Source organism: Zosterops lateralis (genome assembly GCF_965231275.1).
Source record: "Zosterops lateralis genome assembly, chromosome: 4".
Lineage (NCBI taxonomy): Eukaryota > Metazoa > Chordata > Aves > Passeriformes > Zosteropidae > Zosterops > Zosterops lateralis.
This window is the reverse complement of record NC_139765.1, coordinates 60,066,535-60,089,075: the sequence shown is the minus strand read 5'-3', so window position 1 is coordinate 60,089,075 and position 22,541 is coordinate 60,066,535. Positions and strand designations below refer to the sequence as shown.

Here is a 22,541-nt window from a genome sequence, read left to right as displayed (position 1 = left end):
ACAATTCACCTGACCATTTGCAGGACACCACGAAGCAGAGAAATAAGAACTTCCACTGAGTAATTCACCTAGGTTATTTTAAAACTCCTGCTTTGAGAAGAGAGTACATGCACCCTGTATGCACCTATTTCCCTTCACTAGCTATAAAGGGAATTTGAAGCAGTAGCACAGATCCCTAGTAGTCATGTCAGATGCATTCTCACCCTATAAATACATTTGCACCCCTTTGCATAGACCTTCTTCGGAAGTATGTCTTGGAAATAACCAGATTAAGTGCTCTGGATTTGACACTTTTCTGTGTTTGATGCCTAAGAACAGACATGATTTTTGACAGCATGGATTTGATCTCACATGTTGAGACATGTGCAATGATAAGATTGCTTTGGGATTAAATTCTTGTTTTCACCACGAAGCAATGAATGTAGAATATAGATTAGGCCATGAACCAAATCATCAGTTCTCCCTTGGGTTATAAATAAAATGCTAACTGAGTTTGTCTTTTTATTGTAGGAAAGCTCAGACTATTGATACAACTTTTCCTGTATTTTTTTTAGTGCTTCAAAGTGACTAACACTCCCCTCTTTCATCAGGTGGCAGCTCAGAAGAGACACTGATTTGTGAGCTGCTTTGCTACTATTCCCTTCATAGACTAACTACATTGTGAAAAACTTCAGTTTCACACTCAGCAATTATGATCTCCTGTGCATCCTTACTGACAGTTTTGGAAAGCTCCATTTATTTGATTTCTCTGAAACAGCCTCAGCAAACCCATTTTCTTCAGAGCAGGAAGCATCATCATAATTTAGGAGTATGGAGAAGATGCTAAAATAAGACTAAAGTAGGACTTCTCAACAAATCATTCAATCTAACTCCAGGATCACGAGACTAAAGAGTGTTTTGATAGCACAAACTGAACTCCAGTTGTCAAGCAGACATTTTCAACAATAAATGTATTCCTAATGGATGCAGCTGATGTTGCCATACCTCTGGCAGAAGGCAATCAATCCATCTGGTACTTGGCCTCCTGCCTGATCATAACAACTTATTATAAAGCACAGAATCCATTTAGAGAGTTTTTGAGTCAACAGGGCTTGGCCCTGGGATTTCTTCCATAAACTACAAATAATTGGGATGATTTACTATTAGGTTTAACGTCTTCCATACTGCAAAATGAACTTTTTACAATCTCTTTCCACCTAAAAACCACAAAAGTTTAGAAGAATCAGTTTGTTACTTTTTGTAAATGTAGTGGTTTGAAAGCAAAACCAGTGAGAGACTCCAAGTCAGAAACACAATTTAATAGAAAGAAGGTAAAATAAAATAAAAAGCAAGAGTACAGAAGAACCCTGACAGAGTCAGAATACACCCTGTTAGTTAGGGTGGTGGAAGCAGTCCAGGTGAGGTGGTCTTCCTGAAGCAGTGATCCTGTAGAAAGGTCTGGTAGCTCTGCTCCTCTGGGAATCCAGTAGGTAAGGGCTGCTTGCACTGTCCCAAATCCCAGATTATATCCAGGTGGGAATGCTTGGCTCCTCCCCTTGGGCAGAGCATCTCACAATAGGATGATGAAGTGGGTCCTTGATGGCCCATTAAACAGAGATAACCCCTGGAGGGAGTTACCTGTGAGTCATGCGCCAGGTGTTGATGGGCCATTAGCAGAAGACAGCCCAACACTAGAGCACTGCCTCACCTGGTTCCAACAGTTCATGAAGATGGTGATAGAATAAATACTTTGTGCACATCCTACACTGAAACCCGGGACAGTAAAAAAAGCATCATTTAACAGAAAAATACAGAAGAATCTGAACTCTGTTCGCTATTCCATTTAATGTATTAGCTACTTAGAGAATAACTTGCAAAAAGAAGAGACATAATTTAGAAGCTCAAAGTGTAGGATTTGAATGACTGGGTCAGTGGAAATAAGGTCCTTGACTGATGAGGATAAATTAATATGAATGTTCTGCTTAAAAAAAAAAAAAACAACCTAAAATTTAAGAATAACCCATATGTAAGAATTTATGTTCTTGGAGCGGCTTCTAATTTTGTAAAGAAGAAATATTTCAGGACATGAGGAAAGGAATAAGCTGTGAGTTCAGGCAGTAATTTAAAATGTACATAATAACATGCATATTGCACCTTCAGGACATTCTTGTAGCTTCCAGAATATTTTTTAAGCTTCCTTAGAAAAATGAAAATTTAATATTCTAGAAATATAGAAGAGGAGGTCTATGGTGAAGTAATTAAAAATCTTAGAAAATATAATCATTATTTTGGAAAGAAAAATTTGAAGGGACTGTTACATCCTTGACAATCATCATGCTAACATCATGCTCATACTATTCATGTCAGAAGAAGCAGCAATCATTGAACCATTTCCTCAGGGGTATTTCTGCTTTGTTTTCGTTTTTCTTCCTTAATATTTTCAAAAGCCAGAGAAATGGAAGAAAAACAGCAAATGGTCTTTTTATAACAGAAAAGACAGGATTTATCTCCAAGTCTTTGAATCATCTGAGAAGAAAAGCACTGCACAAGTAATCAAAAGTGAGTAATGGTTCATGGTGCTTAAATAATGAGCTGCTTTAAAACAACTGTTATATCAGAAAGCAATTATAAAACCAGTTCCTTTAAGGAATCTGAGAGAATCCTAAACCTGAAACATTTGGAATAATTTCTCAACTACAGAAAATTATGCCCCTTCTATTATCCAGCCAGCCAAAGCCTGAGGAGGATTTCAAGGACAATGTGTGTTGATCCTGATACTTCTGACTGTAATGGTTTATTGCATTTTTCATGCTTGCCAAATTAATGACTGAATGATTAATCATATCTTATATGTAATCCCATTAGCTCCTGGTTTCAACCAGCTACTGAGAATGCCCCTCCAGAGGTGAAGAGCAGATAAAATCATCCCCAAGACACATGAAAGGATGATATTTACCTACACAAAAAAAAAAAAAAAAAAAAAAAAAAAAAAAATTACAATCAACTTATCTAATGGCCATCTGCCTTTTGTAGTATCAAGTCCAGCATTAACTGAGCTTAGAATATTATCACCTCACACAAGTTTATAATTGAATTTTACATGGTCCAACTCTCACTAGAGCTCTTCCAAAATTGAAAAATTCCAAATTCTTTACCATATATATATATATATATATATATATATATATATATATCAATCAACATTTAACCAAACCCTTTTCTGAATCACAGAATTTAATTTGCTGAGAAATAACTTAGACCTTACTTTAACAAAATACTGTAAGGATTGTGCAATCACATTCTTTTTCTACATGCTTGCAAAATAACTACTAGACCTAAAGAAGTCTTTTAACCAATTTCCTAGCAAGATAAAATGAATTACACCATACTCCCAAAATCAGAATTTTATGTTTGGATGATTTTTTCTGGAATTTAGCCAGTATATCTTAAAAAAAAAATTTAAAAATCACACATTTGTTATGTGAGTCACGATCTAACCAGCAAAAGACAACATGAGAAAAAATAAAATCCTTCATGAAGTTATTGAATATAACTCTCTCCTCCAGATTTTTAATCCCAGTTTTAAAAGTTTAAATGCTTTTTAAAGTGATCTAGCAGATAAATATTTCTACGTATTCTCTGACCAATGTAAGCACTTCCTAATGTTTCAACAGAGCTCTTATCTTTCCATCAAAAAAATAAATTACAAAACCTTACCTGACTTTTGATTATTTTTAAATTAGACCTACTGTCATCTTTAGCTTTTATTACTGTACAATGAAATAGCAATTATTCTGAAATTATTTTATTATATAATAGCCTCCCACATATTCTATTTAAATACCTATTAATGAATTCTTTTAATGTGCCAAACATTGAATTTATATTTTTGGGTTCTCTCATTTAAATAGCATGGATATAAGTTTTTCATTGACAGTAATTCTATGTCTTCAAGGTACTGGCATAATACAATTAATTCATGTAGCTCAAAAAAGAAGTGGGGAAAATATAATCTTTCACATTACTTACACCATTGTTACTGACCCGTTATTTACATAAAGCTTTCCTGAGGTGTCATTTCACTACTGCTCCTGATGATTTGTGAGCTTATTAGATTTCATACTTCCCTCCAAAGTTCACAATATTCGACATTTAGACAGGAGGACGAGATACATTTCCCTGGAACTGTCAGACAAATCTCATTGTTGGAATATGTCCTGAATAGTGATTCACTCGCAAATGAAAGCTTACAATTCAATATAACACCACCTAATAAGAGACATGGATTAATTCTTGTAAGATCACATAATAAAAAAGGCAATCAGAAATTCACTTTATGTCATTACAATAAGGATTCATCACGCTTTTCAATTCAAAAGCATCACAGGCCTCATAAATTTGCTGAGGTTTAAATCTGATGCCAGAATTCCAGTGCGTTTTTATCCCTTCACTGGAAGAATATGGTTCCAGGAAGTCTCTTCTCTCTCCCCCTGCACCCTGCTCTCCCCTACTTGATTGAATTATTCAGCTAGATGAATTTAACTATGTCACATAAGAGGATGGGTGGGAAAAAAATCAACACAGCTATCCCAAACCACACAGTTATGTCAACAAACATCAGTAAACATCCTAACAGAGATGCAGCTCACATCCATTTTCTTGCCACTCCAGCATATTTCAATTGAGGAATTTGTATAAATTAACTGGGCCAAAAGATGTTTTGGGGTAGTGTAAGGTACATTTTTCCTTCAAATACATATGCTAACTCAATGAATGATTTCCTCCATAAATGAGGTCTTTATTCTTTTCATTTCCCTAAAAGAAACCAGAATTACAGCAGAATCTTGTATCAACATGTTATGCATATTTGTCTCGCCACTAGACAGACGGGGGCAAAATCAATGGAGAACTTGTTTAATCCAGCCCCACTCTGCCTTTTCCTAGTCAACCACTAAGGATAGACTTAAAGGTTCAGAAAAAAAAAATCCAATCTCCACGAATAGTCAGATAAAACTAAGAAGCAATCCTTCTCATCCAAGTGTTTTCTCATTGCAATATTTTAACTTTTAAATCCCATTCTCCTTTTCACTTCTACTTTTTATAATTTCACTGATTAAGCCAAGATGTTCCAATATAGTCCCTGGATTAGTTATAATACACTTAGCCTTTTAAATTCTGGACAAAAATATGCCATTCATATTGCTTATCATGTAAATAACCCCCTGAAAACAGATTATTTAAATCTTCATCGCCCTGATCAAGCACGACAGACACTTTCTCTTCTACAAACAATATTACAAAAAATCCTTGTAAAAACTGTCTCTTTCTCAGCTCTGTTTTAAGCTGAATTAATTGTTGGGTTCTTATTCCACCTGGCATTCTAGTCTTTTCTTTCCTCATTCTCTTTATTGCAGCAATGTTTACAAGCCACCAAGGACAAGCATTAATAAAGTAGAGATTGTTTATAACAGTAATATAAACCAAGATCACAGTACATTTAATTGCATTCTCAGGAAGAGAGACCCTGGAAAATCTGTAAAGCCATGGCATGACAGCATTACACCTTCAAAACTACATCACCAAAAACAAATAGCAAACTTTTTCTACTGACTATAATGTATCAGATGCACCATAAACCCACTAAGAAAGAAATTGTGAAAAAAAAAATAAATCAAGATTCATCTGCTACAAACAGTTATGATGATGGGATGGATATGCGGAAAGTTGAGATCTATTTTAAACCTCAGTAATTACAAACTAGTTTTTAAAAATACTCAAAGGAAGGGATAAGCTTTTTTCAGAAAATTTTAAACACAAAAATACTTTTTCTAGAGTGGTGTGAGAAGAATATGCTTTGTTTTGTTACAGTCTGTCTCTAAACTCAAAAACTCTCCCAAGTTGTCTACTCCAATCCATTCAAAATGGTTAGCTAGTGAACCAGATATATTTAATGAGAAGATACTAGTTCTGAGTATCTACTAAAATTTGAAAATGGAAAATATCATTATGTGTAACTGCAAAAGCCTAAGCCACCTAAGCACCAATAAAGAACACAACACTAGCTAGGAATATAAGTAAAACAGAATTTGGAATCTTGCATCTGCAAATCACAAGTTCAAATATAAATTGGATTGAAGGACAATGAGAGACAATTTGTCTGAATTTTTCCTGGTGGAAAGTGAGAATTTATGAAAATCTTCATAATGTGCATCACTGACTATCTTACTTGAAGCCTCAGGAAGGAGACTTGTGACTGAAAAGGTCTGAGAAAAGATAAAATTATTCTTTTAAAAAGCTTCCTATAGAGACTGAGCACAATGGCAGGGCAATGCACTGAGCTATACAAGTTTTGTGGGAAATACTAAAAATAATTTAAGAACAACTGCAGCAGAGCTGACTTTCCATTGTATATATTTTGATGCTAATCTTATGTAATACATTTGGTGCTGATCAGCATTACAAAGATCAGTGCTCTAAAAATATCTGAACATGACAGATAGATAGATAGTCTTCAGCCTTTATCTCCATCCATTACATTCACTAAAAATAGAATATTAAAGAAGGGCTTGGTTACACTGGCATGCGAAAAGGTGTCATCTGAATTGGCTCAAAGAAATACTTGGCAACTTGAAGAAAGGGTTGAACACTGAGGAGTTAATATCCAAGAGTTTTCTTGCACCCATCCAGTAGTATTTTAAGTTGCCAATTAGCCACAATGCCACAGACAACTGTACTCTTTTCAAGGTCTAAAACTCTGGCAGAAACACCAAATGCTATATGAAAATAAGTCAAGTACAGATGACAAGCATTGCAGATAGAAAAACATGTTTTGGAAAGCATATATTTTGAAGCTCTGGAAATCTAAGAAAATCTTAAAGCCAAAAGCAATACTACTACAGAAGAAATCACATCTCCTAACTTTTGCCTTAGAGATTTATTTACAGCAAGGGAAGTATGAATTCTAGATGCAAGAAAAAATTACACCAATCTGTCAGCATTTTAAGCTTCCTCTCAAAGAGATTTTGCATCTTGCTCTTGTTCAGTCTCAGTCACATATTGGCTACACCAACAGCATAGTAAATTAAAGGGTGCCAGGAAAGGTCTCTGGATCTGGCACATGATTGTCTGTACCACTAAGGTGGTAGGACACTCACTGGTAAGTCCTCGGCTGGGGCCAACACCTACTTTCCGCAGCCTCCAGCTGCAGCTCAGGAGAGGCAATCCTGCAGACACTATTGCCAGGAGGGCTCTGGCATCCAGGCACTGCTTTGGGGAAGAGGAGCCCTCCCCAGCAGGGAGGCACTGCCTGGCCCCACTGGCCACAATGCCCAGGGGGGCTTCCAGGAACCTTCTGCTCCCTAGTACAGACATCACTGTTACCCTCCCATCTCAGAGAGACGTTCACAGCTGGGATGGCAGGTTAAGTCCTTGAGTGTCAGTCACAAACCCTTACTGACCTTGTGCTCTGAAGTGAGAGAGGCAGACACTGACATAAACACCAGGATGACAGTGTGGAGCAATTCAATACACAGCCCTTCTGCAGCAAAAACAAACACATCTTGCTGATCCTTGAAGTGAGGTCAACACTAATCGGAACAAGCCTCAATGATACAAATTTGCCTTCACACAGATGAGACCAAGCTCATTTACTTACTTACATTTACTGTTCTGAGGACAGTTACTTGTTTTCAACCCCCATACTCTCTTTGAAAAGCAAACCCAGACCATCTGGGGACAAGCAGTCAGTGATTGGGATATGCATGTATATAGTGTTTGCCTCTGAAGAAGAGGCTGACACAACAACAAATTGTTACACTTTTCTACTTCTGCTTTCTTGTGGTATTTGCTTTCTTAAATTATAATGCACTAAAAAAAATCTGTCAAGCACATGCTTCTCATCATTATGACAGATAATAATACTTTACAATAGCATTGTCCTAGTTACACAATCTAGTATCAGTTAATTGGAAAGGTAGATCTCAGTAAACCCTCAAAAATTTAGAAATAATGTATATTAATTTTAATCACAGAATTTTTATGTTACTTTACATTTAAACATTAAGCCAGTAAAATATTCAGAATTGTTTCACAACATCTGAAATCCAGTTTCACCATTGCATTCAAAAACAACAGGCCAAATCAAAGCTTCCCAATTACTTCCAAAGAAACCTTTCGTGCCAATGTATTAGTGCTCATTTTACTGCTCCAGTGCTCTGCAACTGATGCACATTCCAGAACCATGCATAACATTATGTAACTCAAATATTTACTTAAGTAAATAAAAATAAATCTCAATATATTACTGAGATCCAGGACAGTGAGAAAGAGGCTGCCTACTCTATATCACAGATATCATCAGCTGATGCTGACTTTTCCCTCAAAACAATCCAGAATCTTAAAACGTCATTCACCCATGAAAATCCTCACAAATGTTCTTATGTCTGAAGTGTACAGTCATCTATACGTTTGGGATCAGAATAACAAATTCTCTCTCATTTTGGCTTGTGGCATGCTCAGTAGTAGAAGTCACTAACAGGTGATTCAATATCCAGTCCTTTGAGGATATGTGACAAGTATTTGAACCTTGGTGCAGTGACTCTAATTTTTGAGACACTTATGTACCTCTCTTTAATCTCAAAATTTGCTTCTGTTACTGAGTTTTGAGCATTTAAACTTTGACATATGTAAAATACACCATGTATTGTCTTATGTTTTCTTAAGAAGACTGGGGAAGAAATCTTCAGAATGCCAGGAAGGACTGTGCTCTCTGCACAGCGCTTAAAAATTTCCAAGTGGCAAACGTGATAATCACAAACACCACAACTATTGCCCAGGCTAAAACACTGATGAGAAGCCAAGCCTCTACCATGAGCTCTAAAGGACAGTTTAGTAGCTGAGGGCAAAGGTTAGTAGTTCTCCCAGGACACTGCCCTCAGCCTGTATTTTGGACCTCTGCCTCATTCATCAGCTTTTGTGAGATACATGGCATCAGTTCAACCACACTGAATTAAGAGAATAAAAAAAGTATTCAAATTCTCTACTTCCTTCCTCCCTCATTACACCCACTCTCCATCTCCACCTTTTGATGGCTTCCTCTCCATGATTGCTTACAAGTCTGACAGTGGGAAAGATCTTCATTATATCATCAGCCTGCAGCCTCTTGTCTACTGGAAAGATCCCTTTTTTTCTTAGATAAAGTTATTACTCCATAAAACACAATATTCCATATTTAGGAAACACTCCAATTATAGGCGATCACAGCTCCCACTGATTTTAGCCTTTTCTACCCCAACCTTAGAAAAAAATCTGCTTAATTTAGTATGGCCATGCAGGTTCTTGCTTTGTTTGTACTTCAAGCAGACGTGAACTTTCTCTGCTTGTGCTCCAGGCTGAGTGAGTGTTGTGTTCAGCAAGGTGCCACAGCTGAACTGGTCAGCATGAACTGGAGTGGAGCTAAAATGTGCTCTGCCATCTGGTAACACAGTACAGTGAGTTTCTGTCTGCCTAAATCATGTAAGAACACTATATCCTCATATAGAAATGTTTTTAAGACAGATTAATCCACTAGAATTTGCCAGCACAATCGCCCCCACCTGCTCTGAAAAGCAAGTGGGCAACCTCATTTTTACAATCCTCCCTCTGCAAATGACTCTTTGCTTATTTATTGGCCAAAGGATAATAACGTGGTCTCTGATGATGTCTCTAGTGATGCCCTATGGTGGGAGGAGTCAGCAAGACACAGCCTCCAGCAGATAAGGCAGGAAGGATTGCTCTGGGACTCTGATCAAAATTAATAAGAGTCTGACAGGATGACTGTAACTCTAGGGAGGAAACTGGTAGAGGTCTCCAGGTTCACAAAGTAGGAGAATCACACCTTCTCTAAACAACTGCATCTTCATGTTCACAGCACAACACATTTCATCTATGTGCACTCGGTGGGTGTGTTAGTGTATTTCAATCCACCCACATGACAAGCTGAATAGAAATGGCACAAAAGTAAGAGAACATACAGTACGTACGTTCAGGTAACTGAAATCATCACTCTGAAGCCAGAAAGAATGCAACAAAAGCCCCAACAACAAATATTGTTTCAAACAGTCCTGTGCTGGGAAGAGGAGAGACTAAAAGACCAAAGACTGCTCTTCTATGGAGTGAATACTTCAGTCTATATGGACAATGGATCTTGCAATTTATTTTTCTGCTTGTTGGCAAAATTGTGTATCTTGTAAATTTCCAGAGCTTTTTAACCCTCAATATTTCATGATTTCTCTATCAACAGTAAAACAAAAATATAGCGATTGTGAAGTTGCAATGAAGAGATTTTTAAATATAAGAGAAGTTCATTTCAAGCACATTCAAAATTCAGCTCAGTAAATGACAAAAATTACAGGTAATCAACTGGGGAAACAGTTCTGTTTCACTTTCAATCATTATACTACCATCTTTTTAATTTTTCTATAAATAAATGAAAAATCTGATCTAAAGTAGCATATTAAAAAACCAAACATGAATTCAAAAGACTGCAATCAATGAGGCATCTTTTCCAAAAATTAACAGACCAAGTCTGTTCCCTTATTATGGAAGATAACTGCAGAGTATTACTCCAGAGCAGTAGTCTTTGAAGTGGGGCACATGCACCACAAGGATTAGGCAAGATCAAATGGGGTGCATGATAAAAATATCAGAATCTCAACAGTACATGTATAAAAGTTATAAATAAACAAGTCTACATATAATGACAGTGCATGCTCAAAAAGTTCATACTGATAGGAATGCATAACAAAAAATCTTAAGACTAAAGGATCCTGCCACACAACTACTGCTGCCATGTCAAAGGCATTTAATAAAGGTGTTGGTGAGTTTTAGGTTTTCTTTTACACTTCTCAACTATCAGTTAAACAAATGGGTAAAAATATCTCTAGAAAGCAGATTTATGAGCTCCTATTTCTTGTTAAGGAGCATGGATTCTCATAAACATCCCAAATTATTCAACTTTTTTCGGTTTTTTTCAGGAAATGCAATTTATTGCCTTCTCTTCCCTTCACTGTACTTATTGTAAGTATTTGATGAAAGAGTTAATCTTCCTGCTGTGGCCAGTTAAATAAGAACACAACACACTGTATGTGTCAATCAAGACAGATGAGTAAAGGTATTTGCAAATGGAAATGGATGACTCCTCTGGAACTGAATAGAGGAGAAAAGTTAGGGTTCTTTTTCATCTAGGCTACCTCACTCACAAGAAAAAGTGGCCAGTGAACAAAATCTGGCTCAGTAAACAGACCTTTTGTTAAAATCTATGCACTGGATTACAAGATGCAAATGCAGAAGGGGAAAATTTTGTTCTTGTCCAAAACATGATGATCAGATTTGTTAATATTTTTCCAATCTGGAATGAGAAGGATGTGGAAATGGTGACTAAACAGAAATCTGGTGGTGTCTGTAATCATTATGAAGATGTCTGGCCTATCTGTTTTAAGGAAATTGTGAATAAGAAGAAACAAAATTATAATGATACAGAGAAAATATACCAAGCAGCCTTTCTTAGCACCACAAAACACAGGACGGGTAGTGAAGATGAAAGCTAATACTCTTAAATTAACAGAAATATTTTTTACATCTAGTGCAGTATCTAATTATCTCTTCAAACTCTGTATAGTAAGAACATCTGCAATTACACTGAGTGAAATTAGGCCAATAATTCTGAACGCTGCATGGCATACACCAACCACATCAAGCATCAGCAAGGGATTGACTAAAGATTCACCCAACAGCAGAATGTATCGACATAATGCTGCTTCCAGAGATTATCTTCTCTGAACTGGTTAATAAAAGAACAGGTCTCAGATGCAACAAGTTCTTGATGTTAGGAATGCTGAAAAGAGTACAAAGCCACAAGCAACACAAAAAAATGTTTCGGATTTACAGGAAGAGGCCATTTTTTCTTAGTTGTTTTTGCTTTAGGAGTGTATGTACAGACCAATAGATGTTGCTTTCACTCAAAGGTAAAACCTTTGAATTTTGAATAATAATTTTTTTTGTCATTTGTCTATTTAAAAATACCTGGTGAAACATGATGAAATCTCAGTGAATTCCTTGTTTTGTGAAACTGAGTAAATAAAAACCCTGACATCGACATCATAATGTCTCAACCTTTTTAGAACTGCATATTTCAGTTTTTTCACCTTTAAAATCTACCTGCAATATTACAACATTTAAAAAAAGATTACTTACTTTTTAAAGTCTCCTGCCCCCATCCTCCTTCACTGAGAATTCTGAGATGGTTTTGTTTACTTTTAATTTGGAAGAGAACTCAATTTCAAATTCCTCCAGGAAATTAAATTTCCATCTCTAGCACTGCTCTAGTATAGCTATCAGACATGAAGCATCTGAGCGGATATGTTCCATGGTCCCCTCCTCAGCTTTAGAGAGGAGGACTATTGTTGACTCCAAGCTATTGTTGGAGGCTGGATTGCAAGATTGAATTAAGATTGCATTCTTGACTAAACCACTAAAACATAATGAAACATAATGAAACTGTCTGACATAGCTCATATTCTACACGTGGTGCACACTTCAAGCTCAATCTGTCTGCCCAAAAATAGGCAGCAAAAAAAGGCTAAGTTGTTCCAGATTATATCAAGAGGGCTGGCAAGCATGGCTCAGGACAAGTGGGAGAACCATGCCCTGCTGGAGAGGCAGCTGGAGGCTAGGAATGGTATTTCAGCATTTCAAAAATGACTCTGACAGTTATATCTTAGCAACTGTGTTGAGCACTTCTGTTTTTTAAATTTGTAACGTGTTATCAGCAAGAAAAGAAAGAAGTTTAAAAAGAGGCTAGCTGTGCAATAATCTTATTTTACAACTTGTAGGTATGTGCTTCAAGGACATTGATTTTCATCCTAGCAGCTTGGCCAATCCCACCACTTAGCGTTTCAGTGTTTCAAGTTTGCATTTTCAGTTGTCAAATTCAAGAAGTTCAAGGGCTCACACTCCCTCTTTCTTCCTACATCCTTTCACTTTGAGGTTAGCTAACACAAAGCTACAAATCATACACTTATCAGCTTATTTCTAAGTATCTTGGTTTTTCCAGGGTTTCTTAAGAATTTCCCAGCTGTCTGATCACAAAAACAATGTTCACTTCCAAAGAATCCACTGGCCGGGCTCTAACAGAGACGATGAGCATAAGATACCTTCACAGTTACGGCTGAAAGGTTTTGGTTTTTTTTCCAGTTGAATGTCACTATTTGACAATACACTCCATGACATATAGACAAAAATATATTTTTTTACCTATGATGACTGTCATAACCTACTAAAAATCCTTATTTCTGTCATAAGCAAATTTCACTTTGAAAATACAAAGGCATGATTCAGTATCTTTAAAAGCAGACCCAATTTAAGCACTATGCTTTAAACAGCAAACAAAATAATGATAACATTTGTTTTTATTTTAAAATTTAAAGTATTCTCTATGGCCTTCATGACTGCTTCACCTACATTCCTTTTCCATGCATCCAATAGACAAGGTAGACGAAGTATGTGCTACTGAATTTCAATTTTTCAAAGCTATTCCAAGACAGCAAAAATGTAAAAGGTAAACAGAAACCATACTAACTAAATTGGTGCAATGTTTTGTAGCCAATTGGTACAAAAAAATATTAGCAAGCATCTTTCTTTAAAAAAGACATATAGTAAATAAATGTTACTGGAGTCTGAGTCTGCTGTCAGAATTAATGTTGTTTATTAAGTGAAAATCTTGTTTACAAATACAAGTAGTTAGTCATTTCTGGTGGGTTGGCATATTGCAAAAATTTATTTTCATTTCTTCATTAGAAAACTGTTATAATTTCAGCAACAGTTCTTATGAGAAAACTGTTCATCTGATTTTTTTTTTTATTTTTTGTATGATGACATAATTCACTGTACTATCCACAGGCTTTTTGGAGGCTATTACCAAAACAATAAGGCTTTGGGCATCCTTCTTCTATTCAGGTTAACACTAGATACCACTGCATGGTAAATTATCAGAAATATATGACAAATGCAAATGAATCAAAGGCCAGTTAAATATATGTCAAATAATAAATATATATGAAAAAAATACACCAAATTTCTTGCAAGCAGTAGAAAATTGTATTTGAATAGTCCAGATTTTAATACCATAAAGATTCTGTACCATGTAACTGATGTAGTATTAAATGCTGGTTAATAAAGAATTTAACAGTCTTGGTTTTGTTTAATGACAGCTAGAATTTCGAGTTTTTAAAAATTAATATGGCAAATTCAATTTGGAGTTATACAGATAAATTTTACTGCTATCAATAGACTGAATTTGTCTGAAGGCAGAATTTAACTGATAACGTTCATAAATACAATGGAAACCTCATTGGAAGGTTTTGTCTATCTAGATTGTTTAACTGTTATGTCCTAAATCTACAAAAGCCAGGTCACTGTACGTGAAAAAACATTAGTTTTTAGAAATTTAAAATTACTTACAAGCTGCTCTGATTTTACACCATAAAGCTGAATGGTCTTTGCCACATTTTTGGCCACAGCTAAACTCAGGTCTGGATCAACAGCAGCCACATTTAGCTCACTGGAAGCAAAGATTACAAATCTTAATTAACAGCTAAAGAGTGTTGTATTGAATGCTGTATTGAATCGATAAAGAATTAACTATGAATACACAGTCACGCGGCACGTCAATTCAGAGAGAGTAACACACACAACCAAGTCTTTCCACGCACCGTAATTCAGTTTACAATTTAACAAGTCATTTGGGAATTTTATGTGCAGTGTTCTTATTCTAGTAAAAATGAGCAAAGTTTAGGAATGACACTTCAGTATGAAATCACTATTAGTAAGCCATTCAAAAATATTGACAGCAATTAACTACATTCAAGCTTTGGCAGCAGCCTTCAAACATTACAGGTGAATACACAGTCATTCAACTCTGGAATTACATGAGCTGTGCAGAAATACCCAGGGGATGCCTTAGCTTGACACAACTAATAAGATGTGTTTTAGGCAATCCTTTATAGTAAAAAAGGCCCCTAAGGAATGACACAGAACAAACGAAGAAGGAAAAGACTTCTAAATCACTTCCAGTATTTTTTGTTCATGAACATCCCCAGATCTCCATCAGCTGGGGATGCATTCAGAACTGCTCTGCTGAAGACAGGCAAGCAGAAGAACCATCATGTTGCTAACAGTGAGTTTAACTTCTCTCAAAATCTGGAAAATCATTGGGCACCCCAACTTAGAATAATCTTCTCTAAGAACTCCCTATGGCCCCAAACATCATTAGCTAAAGGTCACTCTGGAAAACTCAGCTGAAATTTCGTAATTTTCATGTTGTTTTTCTTTCTCTTTTGCAAGGAGCAAAATAGTATCAGTCACCACATCAACAGATATGTTCTGAGTATCTGTAACTCCCAGTCACAAGTACTGTTTCAATATTTAATATTTTATACACACACACACATAATGTGAATACTGCCCATCTTTTTATTAAACAGAGCAGTCATTACCGAAACCTTATGAAAGAAAATGCACCACTGGTAATTTAGGTATCTCATTCTACAAATTCTACCTGGAATAGTCATCTTTACCTATTATCTTGCTGTTTCACTCTAACAAAGTATTTACACCAGATATTATCACTTCCAGCCAAGGAAATACCACTTCCCTTTGACACAGTCAGGATAATTAAGATTTTTAGACAGACATTTACAGTACAGTTTCTCTTCCTATCTTTTATAAGCTTAAACATTAAAACTTATATTAAAATTTCATTTGTTCCAGAAAAACAAAATACAGGAAATAAATAATAAAATATATTATTTATTATAAATAATAAAAAAGAGGTGTCTATCTTGCTGTATTCAGCATTGGTGCAGCCTCAACTTGAACACGATGTCTAATTCAAGGTCCCACAATTTAGGAAGAATGTGGTGTTATCTGAATGTGCCCAGAGGAGGGCAACAGATCTGGTGAAAGGACTGGAAAGAATATCCTATGAGGGACAGCAAAAGGTTTGGGCTTGTCTAGCTTGGAGAAAAGGAGGGGCAGCCTCATTGCCCTCTACAGCTTCCTAAGCAGGGGAAGTGGAGAGGGAGGAGCTGAGCACTCCTCCCCAGGATCCAGTGAGAGGAGGTGTGGGAGTGGTTCAAAGCTGCATGAGGTGAGGTTCCAACTCAGCATTAAGGAATAATTTCCTTATGAAGAGGGTGGTCAAACCCTGGAACAGGCTTCTAAGAGAGGTAGTCAATGCCCCAAGCTTGTCAGTATTTAAGAGGCATTTGGACAATGCTCTTAACATGTTTTAGCTTTTGGCCAGCTCTGAAGTGTTCATACAGTTGGACTGGATTTACCATTGTAGGTCCCTTCCAACTGAAATATTGTGTTCTATTGTGTGTTACTCTATTTTATCCCATCCTATCCTATCCTATCCGAAATTCTGACTTGATTTTTACGCTAATATACTTTAGAATTAAAGAGTAATCAACTATTTACAGCTAAGGAAGTCTCCTTTCTAAAACTGTAACTTATGAAAAAATACATGTTGAGTATTACATTTACAATGCCTTATATGTGCATACCTGGCTATAGTTTTAATGATGCTGTCGAGCTCGTCAGAAGAGGGAGGATTCCGACCCCCAGGAGGAAAGACAAGATTGATGGGGTCAAACAGTCGAGATAAGGATTTTGACAGATAGGCAGCTTCATACTGTTGCAATGAATCTTTCAAGGCCTTTTCTGGACTTCATATATAAGAAAAAGTTACTACATTTTAAATTAAAATGCACAATAGCATTAAATCTTTCCAGACATACAAACTTTGCAATATTGAACCTGTTTTTCCTTTCTGCTTTTTAAACATATGCATATGAAAAACATTCTTCTGATGTCTCCCACTGACTGCTCAAGAACATATTTAAGTCAATACAATTCTCATATAAAATATTCATTTTATCTTACATAAGTCTAGAAGTCATAATAGGCTTGATAAGCCTGTTTCAGTTTGATCTTTCTTATATCACTTAGATTATGGTTATTCTATGATGTATAAACTAAAAACTGTGAATCATAACAACTGAGCGTTTGTCACACTCAAATGATTGCAGTGTCATTAGCAGAAAGCTAGTGCTGTAATCACAATGCATACAAAACTGAATTTTCACCATTTTCCTATCTTTTTTTTACCCAAAGAGACAAAAAGATAGATCTTGTTCAGAAGTCAGAGACTTTGTGAAAGACAAGACAACCCAACACTGTTAGATATACAGCTTAAAGAAAAGTCTACAGCTCTAAAATAGCATTAGAGCAGTAACGGCAAGAGGGGAAAAAAGCCTTTAAAATTCTCCTGCAGTGACAATTTGAATACCAGTAAGTTTAATAAAATACTCTGTTTTCTTACAGGGTGCAAAAATTTATATTTTATAGTCCTACAGTTCATAATACATACTCATAATCTTCATTTTTTTGCATGAATATATCCTGTGCATCTTCTTCCATTTGTTGTAGCTCAGCAAAAAGATCAGTAGTTCCACTTGTGTTAAAATTCCTCTGAATATTTTGACTATATTGTTGGAGGCGCTTCCACAAGTCATTATAAAGCCTCAGTAATTTAGGGTATTCTCCTTCAAATGCTTGTTTTAAAAACATAGAGGCTGCAAAATAAAGCAGTAAGCAACACACAATGCTAAGTTAAAACTAATTTTTTTATTTCTATAATCGACCTCTATCCTTGCATTTTTATCAGTTACACAATGTTATCCTAAGTTTAATATTAATAATGTAATATCTATAATTCACTTCCACTTCCAAGTGATATAACTATAATATTAAATGCACTTGACAAAGAATGCAAAGCACCAGTATAAAACCTACAATTGGAAGACTGGATATGAAAAACTTACTTTATTTTGTACAATAAATGTTTGGTATCAAACTTAATTATTACTATCATTTGTTTAAGGCCAAAGCATAATTGGAACTCTCTAAATCCAGAGATCTGCTTACAACATCTTGATAGAGGATAAGTGTGGGGCTGTGCAACTTTGAAGATAACAACTGAAAACAGGCAAAGATAATTCCTATGAACCAAAGTCTTCAGAAATGTGATGAGGGAAGCATATGCTTTTATGCACACTTCTTAAAACAAGGTACTTAATATGCAATTCCTAAACTTGCCAGAGAATGACAAAGCCAGCAGAAAAAGCAGCATTATTTTCAGCCTTGAAAGGCTTGCCACAAGTAACAGGAAATGAAACAAATGTACAACTGCTTTAGCAACTGTTAATCTTGATCTAACATCACTCATACTCCATAGATTTCCCATTACATTAGGAGATTAACACTGTTCCATTCATTTGTAGGTTTTTCAGGTTTCAGACATCTGCCCCATTTCAACCAGCCTGTGCTTTCAACTCAAATATATAATTTTGAATACTGCAGGATTCACATTTATTATCAAGCACAGAGTTATTTTAGGTCATGAATCTATGTTTGCAAAGCCTGTCCCAACCTCGCAAAAGCAGATAATGATCTAATATCCAACTTTTTTAACTGCCATAAATTCCTATTTTTACACTATTTTTGAGATATTTTTTCTTCCTCTGATCTATAGGATCCAAAACCTGACTGATGTCAGTAGATTCAGTCATCAGAAATTTATTTTAAAAATGAACATTTGCAAGTAGATGCCTTGCTTAAATGAAAACATCTGTCTCCCCAAAACTCAGCTGTAGCAAAATAAAAACATCATTCACATCAAGACCCCCCATAAATGTTTTTATAAAACACATTATTAAAAATTTTAAGTAATAAAATAGTTTTGAACAGCTGTTAGAAAAAGTACAGCTGACAAAATGTATGAGTTCCCTCAGTTCTACAGCATTGGTTGGTCCCACTAACTGATGTCACAATTTTACAATCTTAAATATGAGTGCTGAGATCAGGTAGCTCAGTTTGAACACAGGAGGCTTGGGGCATGTACCTACTGTTCTTAAAGCAATGCGTAAGGCAAACAGTAAAATTAATATGTTTTAACACAAGATACATACATTTTCTTTTGGGATCATCTAGTTACTTAGCAACCACCGAACATGAATCCAGCAGCTAGTTCCTCAAAATTATACTGCTGCTATAAAGCCTGGAAGGGCCAAATTTTGAAGGGCCAGTGCAATAGCTGAGATCACAAAGATAAATGCTCATCTCATGCACTTTACCTCTATCTGCAAAAGAGTAACTTTAAACACTCCATGCAAACATGAAAGATATATTTATGAAAGTACCAAACTCATCTATGATCTAACTGCATGCTGCAGTTGTTAGCATGTTCTGCCAATAGAACTGTCTTATGTTAACACATGATTTATATTTAATATTCCTCAATTGTATCACCTATTTACATATTATACATGTAGGGAAAATTGTGTACAGTCAGAACACCTATTTATATAAGACAATTTTGAACTAAAATCCTGTTTATAATGGTATACGAAAAATGGCTGAAATCTGATTTTTACAACCAGTGTTTAACAAGAAAAGATGAAGAATTTACCTTTAAAATCAAATTACTGATTTTGAATTTGGCAAACCCACTTGCTTTAAGAAGTATAATGTACCATTCTAAACATTTTTACCTTCACTCACAGTTAAAAAATACTTTTTGTTATTAGAAAACAACTACTTAATAAAACAGAAAATATTTCTTTCTGAAAATCAACTATAGTTTAGGAGGATCCTGTGTGGTTACAAAACCAGAAGTTTTAAACACACAGACCTTGCACTGAGTGAACCTATAGTTCTGCTACAGGAGACACCGAGCAAAGGGCTTACTGAAAAGCAAGATTCAAAATAATTACAGAGCACATAACAAATCATTTATACTGAATACTTACAGTCTGTTGCTGACTGAAACTGAGAGGAAAGTGTCTGAGTTACTGCAGTCCAAAATTTGTACAATATATCAGACTGGCCATCCTGAGAGCAAGGGACAAAAGGAATACAAGTTTAAAAACATACTCTTTTCAAAGAATCTCAAACAACGCAAATGCTTCCAGTCAAAGCTGCTCCTCAACACTGAGAATAAAAACAATATGAGTGAAATCTGAAAAGTTTCCCTCATGTTTGGAAAAAAGAAAAAAGAAAAAAAAAAAAGAAAAAGTATTGGAGAAAATAAAAATAAAAGCTTCAGTCTTGGTCTCAAATTAAATATTTTCCTCCAAGTCTGAGAGAAATGCTCCCAGCTCTCTGGGGGGTGAGTGCAGCCCGAAGCAGCACACCTCAGGAGACGGGTTAGAAATCTCTTTGCACTGCAATGACCTTCCCATTCCGTGCAAGTTCTCGTGCCGGCTACACCACAGCAATTTACTGCCATTACCACACACTGGCAAACTCCAGCCAGGGACCAAACCCACTGCGTGCTGCACATAGGGCAGCTCGGGTTCCCAAAAACATAAAACATACAAAAATACAGTGAACTTCACAGCTGACTCTTCACTGCCTGGTGCCAACAAGGCTTGCAGCCAGAAGTGGAAACAAGGGAGCACGCCAAAGGGAATGTGCAGGGGCAGGCTGTGTCCCTACTGCCCCAAACATCTGGCAGTTAGGGTCAAACATTAAAGCTGATTTTTGATCCCTGTCTGTTTGAGATGAGGATGGGTATCCTGTCTGCCTACTTGTTAAGATACTTGGAAGACTGTTCAGTATTGTCATGGGAAGAGAAAACTTGCTCTGAACAGAAAAGCATTCTGTTCTTGCATGGTGTACATATCATTCCTTGACCCTACTGCTGCATTAACCAGTTTGACCAAATCATTATAGGAATGATAATTAGAAAAGAAAAAAAAAAAGTCAGTTTAACTTCTGCATTGCCCAGCAGTGGCGCAAAAAGGTGGAGATAATCTATTGTATTTATAAGTCTCGCTACTCCAAATTACTACTACTTAAGATGATAAAGGGGAAAAAAAGGTCTCTTTTCACTAGCAGAGGCAATAATGGGCAAAACAATGAATGTCTTTACAATGTCATTCATTAACAGGTACCACTGCATCTCTCTTGAAGATCTGTTCATTAAAAGACTGCAAGTTCAAGCTCAAGTTGCAGTTTAAAAAAATCATTTTAAAGAATTAATATAAAAGCTGAAAATCAGGCAAAGGTATAGAGATATATCTAAAAGTAATGATAAAAGCAGGGATTATCATCACAAACTCTGCAATTAGATGAGGAATTCATCCAACTTTACTCTTTATCTCTAAAGATAAATAAGGATGAAGTTTATAGGTCATGTGTTAAGAATTGAGAGAGAACATCTTTTATGCTGTTGGGCTCATAAAGTGCATGATAATTAACACTGTTAAAAGAAACTGGGATTACAGAATCTCATTTTTGGCTGCTTGAGGACAATGATGGATTTAGAAATTGATGTAATTTATTTTATAGCTATGTTTGTATTTTCTGTAAAATTGTACTTGACTTTCATAAATGCGCAAAGTAAAATTAGAATATCAGAAAACTATTCAGAAGGTTCACTGCATAAAATCTCTTTTCTTTAGTAAATTTATTGCTATAACCTAAACGTGAAATTACTTAATGCTTTATTTCACAGCTTCAAATCTAGAACATGAAGACTACTAAAAAACAAATGGCCTTTCACATCAAGTATAAATTAATCGGTTTTCATATTCTCTATCCCAACCTGTAACAACGGTTGCCTATTGAGCATGGTAACTGAATTCAAATTCTAAATAATCGAATGGAGGTGGAAAAATAGTTAGAGAGCACATTCAAACAACTCTTTTTTTCATTACTGTAATTACCATCTACATCTCTGTCACTGTATCAGCAGAAAACACAGTGATTAAAGGGTCCAGTAAACAAATATGTGTGTACCCTTTCACAACAACATTCCTATCTTAATTGTCAGATTCAACATGGTGACAAGTAACAGTAACATGGGATGACATTTTATGTTGTTGTGGAAATATGTAACTTTTCTATGTATCTCTACATACATATATAATATAAAGTCAGGCATACATACATATGTTCTACGTATAATGTACACATTTGCATAGGTAGCCACAGCCATACCAATTGGCCTCTGCTCATCAGCATGTGTCTTCTGACCTGGGTGAATGGTGTACATAAACTGTATGTAAATTTTGTAGTGAAGAAGGCCCTCATGGCTCAGTTAACCAACTGTATGATGTATGAGGAGAGATAGAAGGGAAAAGCTTAATGAAAAAGTAACATTTCCTACTGACTGACTACCCAGTCAAAAATGTTTAGGGGGAAAAAAATAAATGCCCCGTATTTGAACTCGCTAAAATCATTATCTACAGAGTGCTGGTTGCTTCTATAACATATGATACGAGATTTCAGTTTGTCTAGTCCTGAGATGCAGTCTCCCTGGAGGTGAAATATAGCTGCTGATTAATAGCACAGAAAAGACCATGTAAGAGTTTGTGGCAGGAACAAGAGAATACTGATGCCTACGCATACACCAGGGGGTATTTCAGTGGGTGGACTGTAGCTACCAAAACTGGAATACA

At 35.8% G+C, this 22,541-nt stretch overlaps 1 protein-coding gene across 1 annotated transcript in view; it reads right to left on the bottom strand.

Moving 5' to 3' along the window:
- The window catches only part of COG5 (component of oligomeric golgi complex 5), a 174,064-nt gene that overhangs the window by 26,560 nt on the left and 124,963 nt on the right, over positions 1-22,541 (bottom strand). The window contains exons 11-14 of the mRNA XM_083860586.1: positions 19,887-19,968; positions 17,447-17,651; positions 16,581-16,742; positions 14,476-14,575 (exon numbers count right to left, since the gene is read on the bottom strand). Coding sequence (XP_083716712.1) covers positions 14,476-14,575; positions 16,581-16,742; positions 17,447-17,651; positions 19,887-19,968 — 549 coding nt within the window. The remainder of the gene's footprint in view (positions 1-14,475; positions 14,576-16,580; positions 16,743-17,446; positions 17,652-19,886; positions 19,969-22,541) is intronic.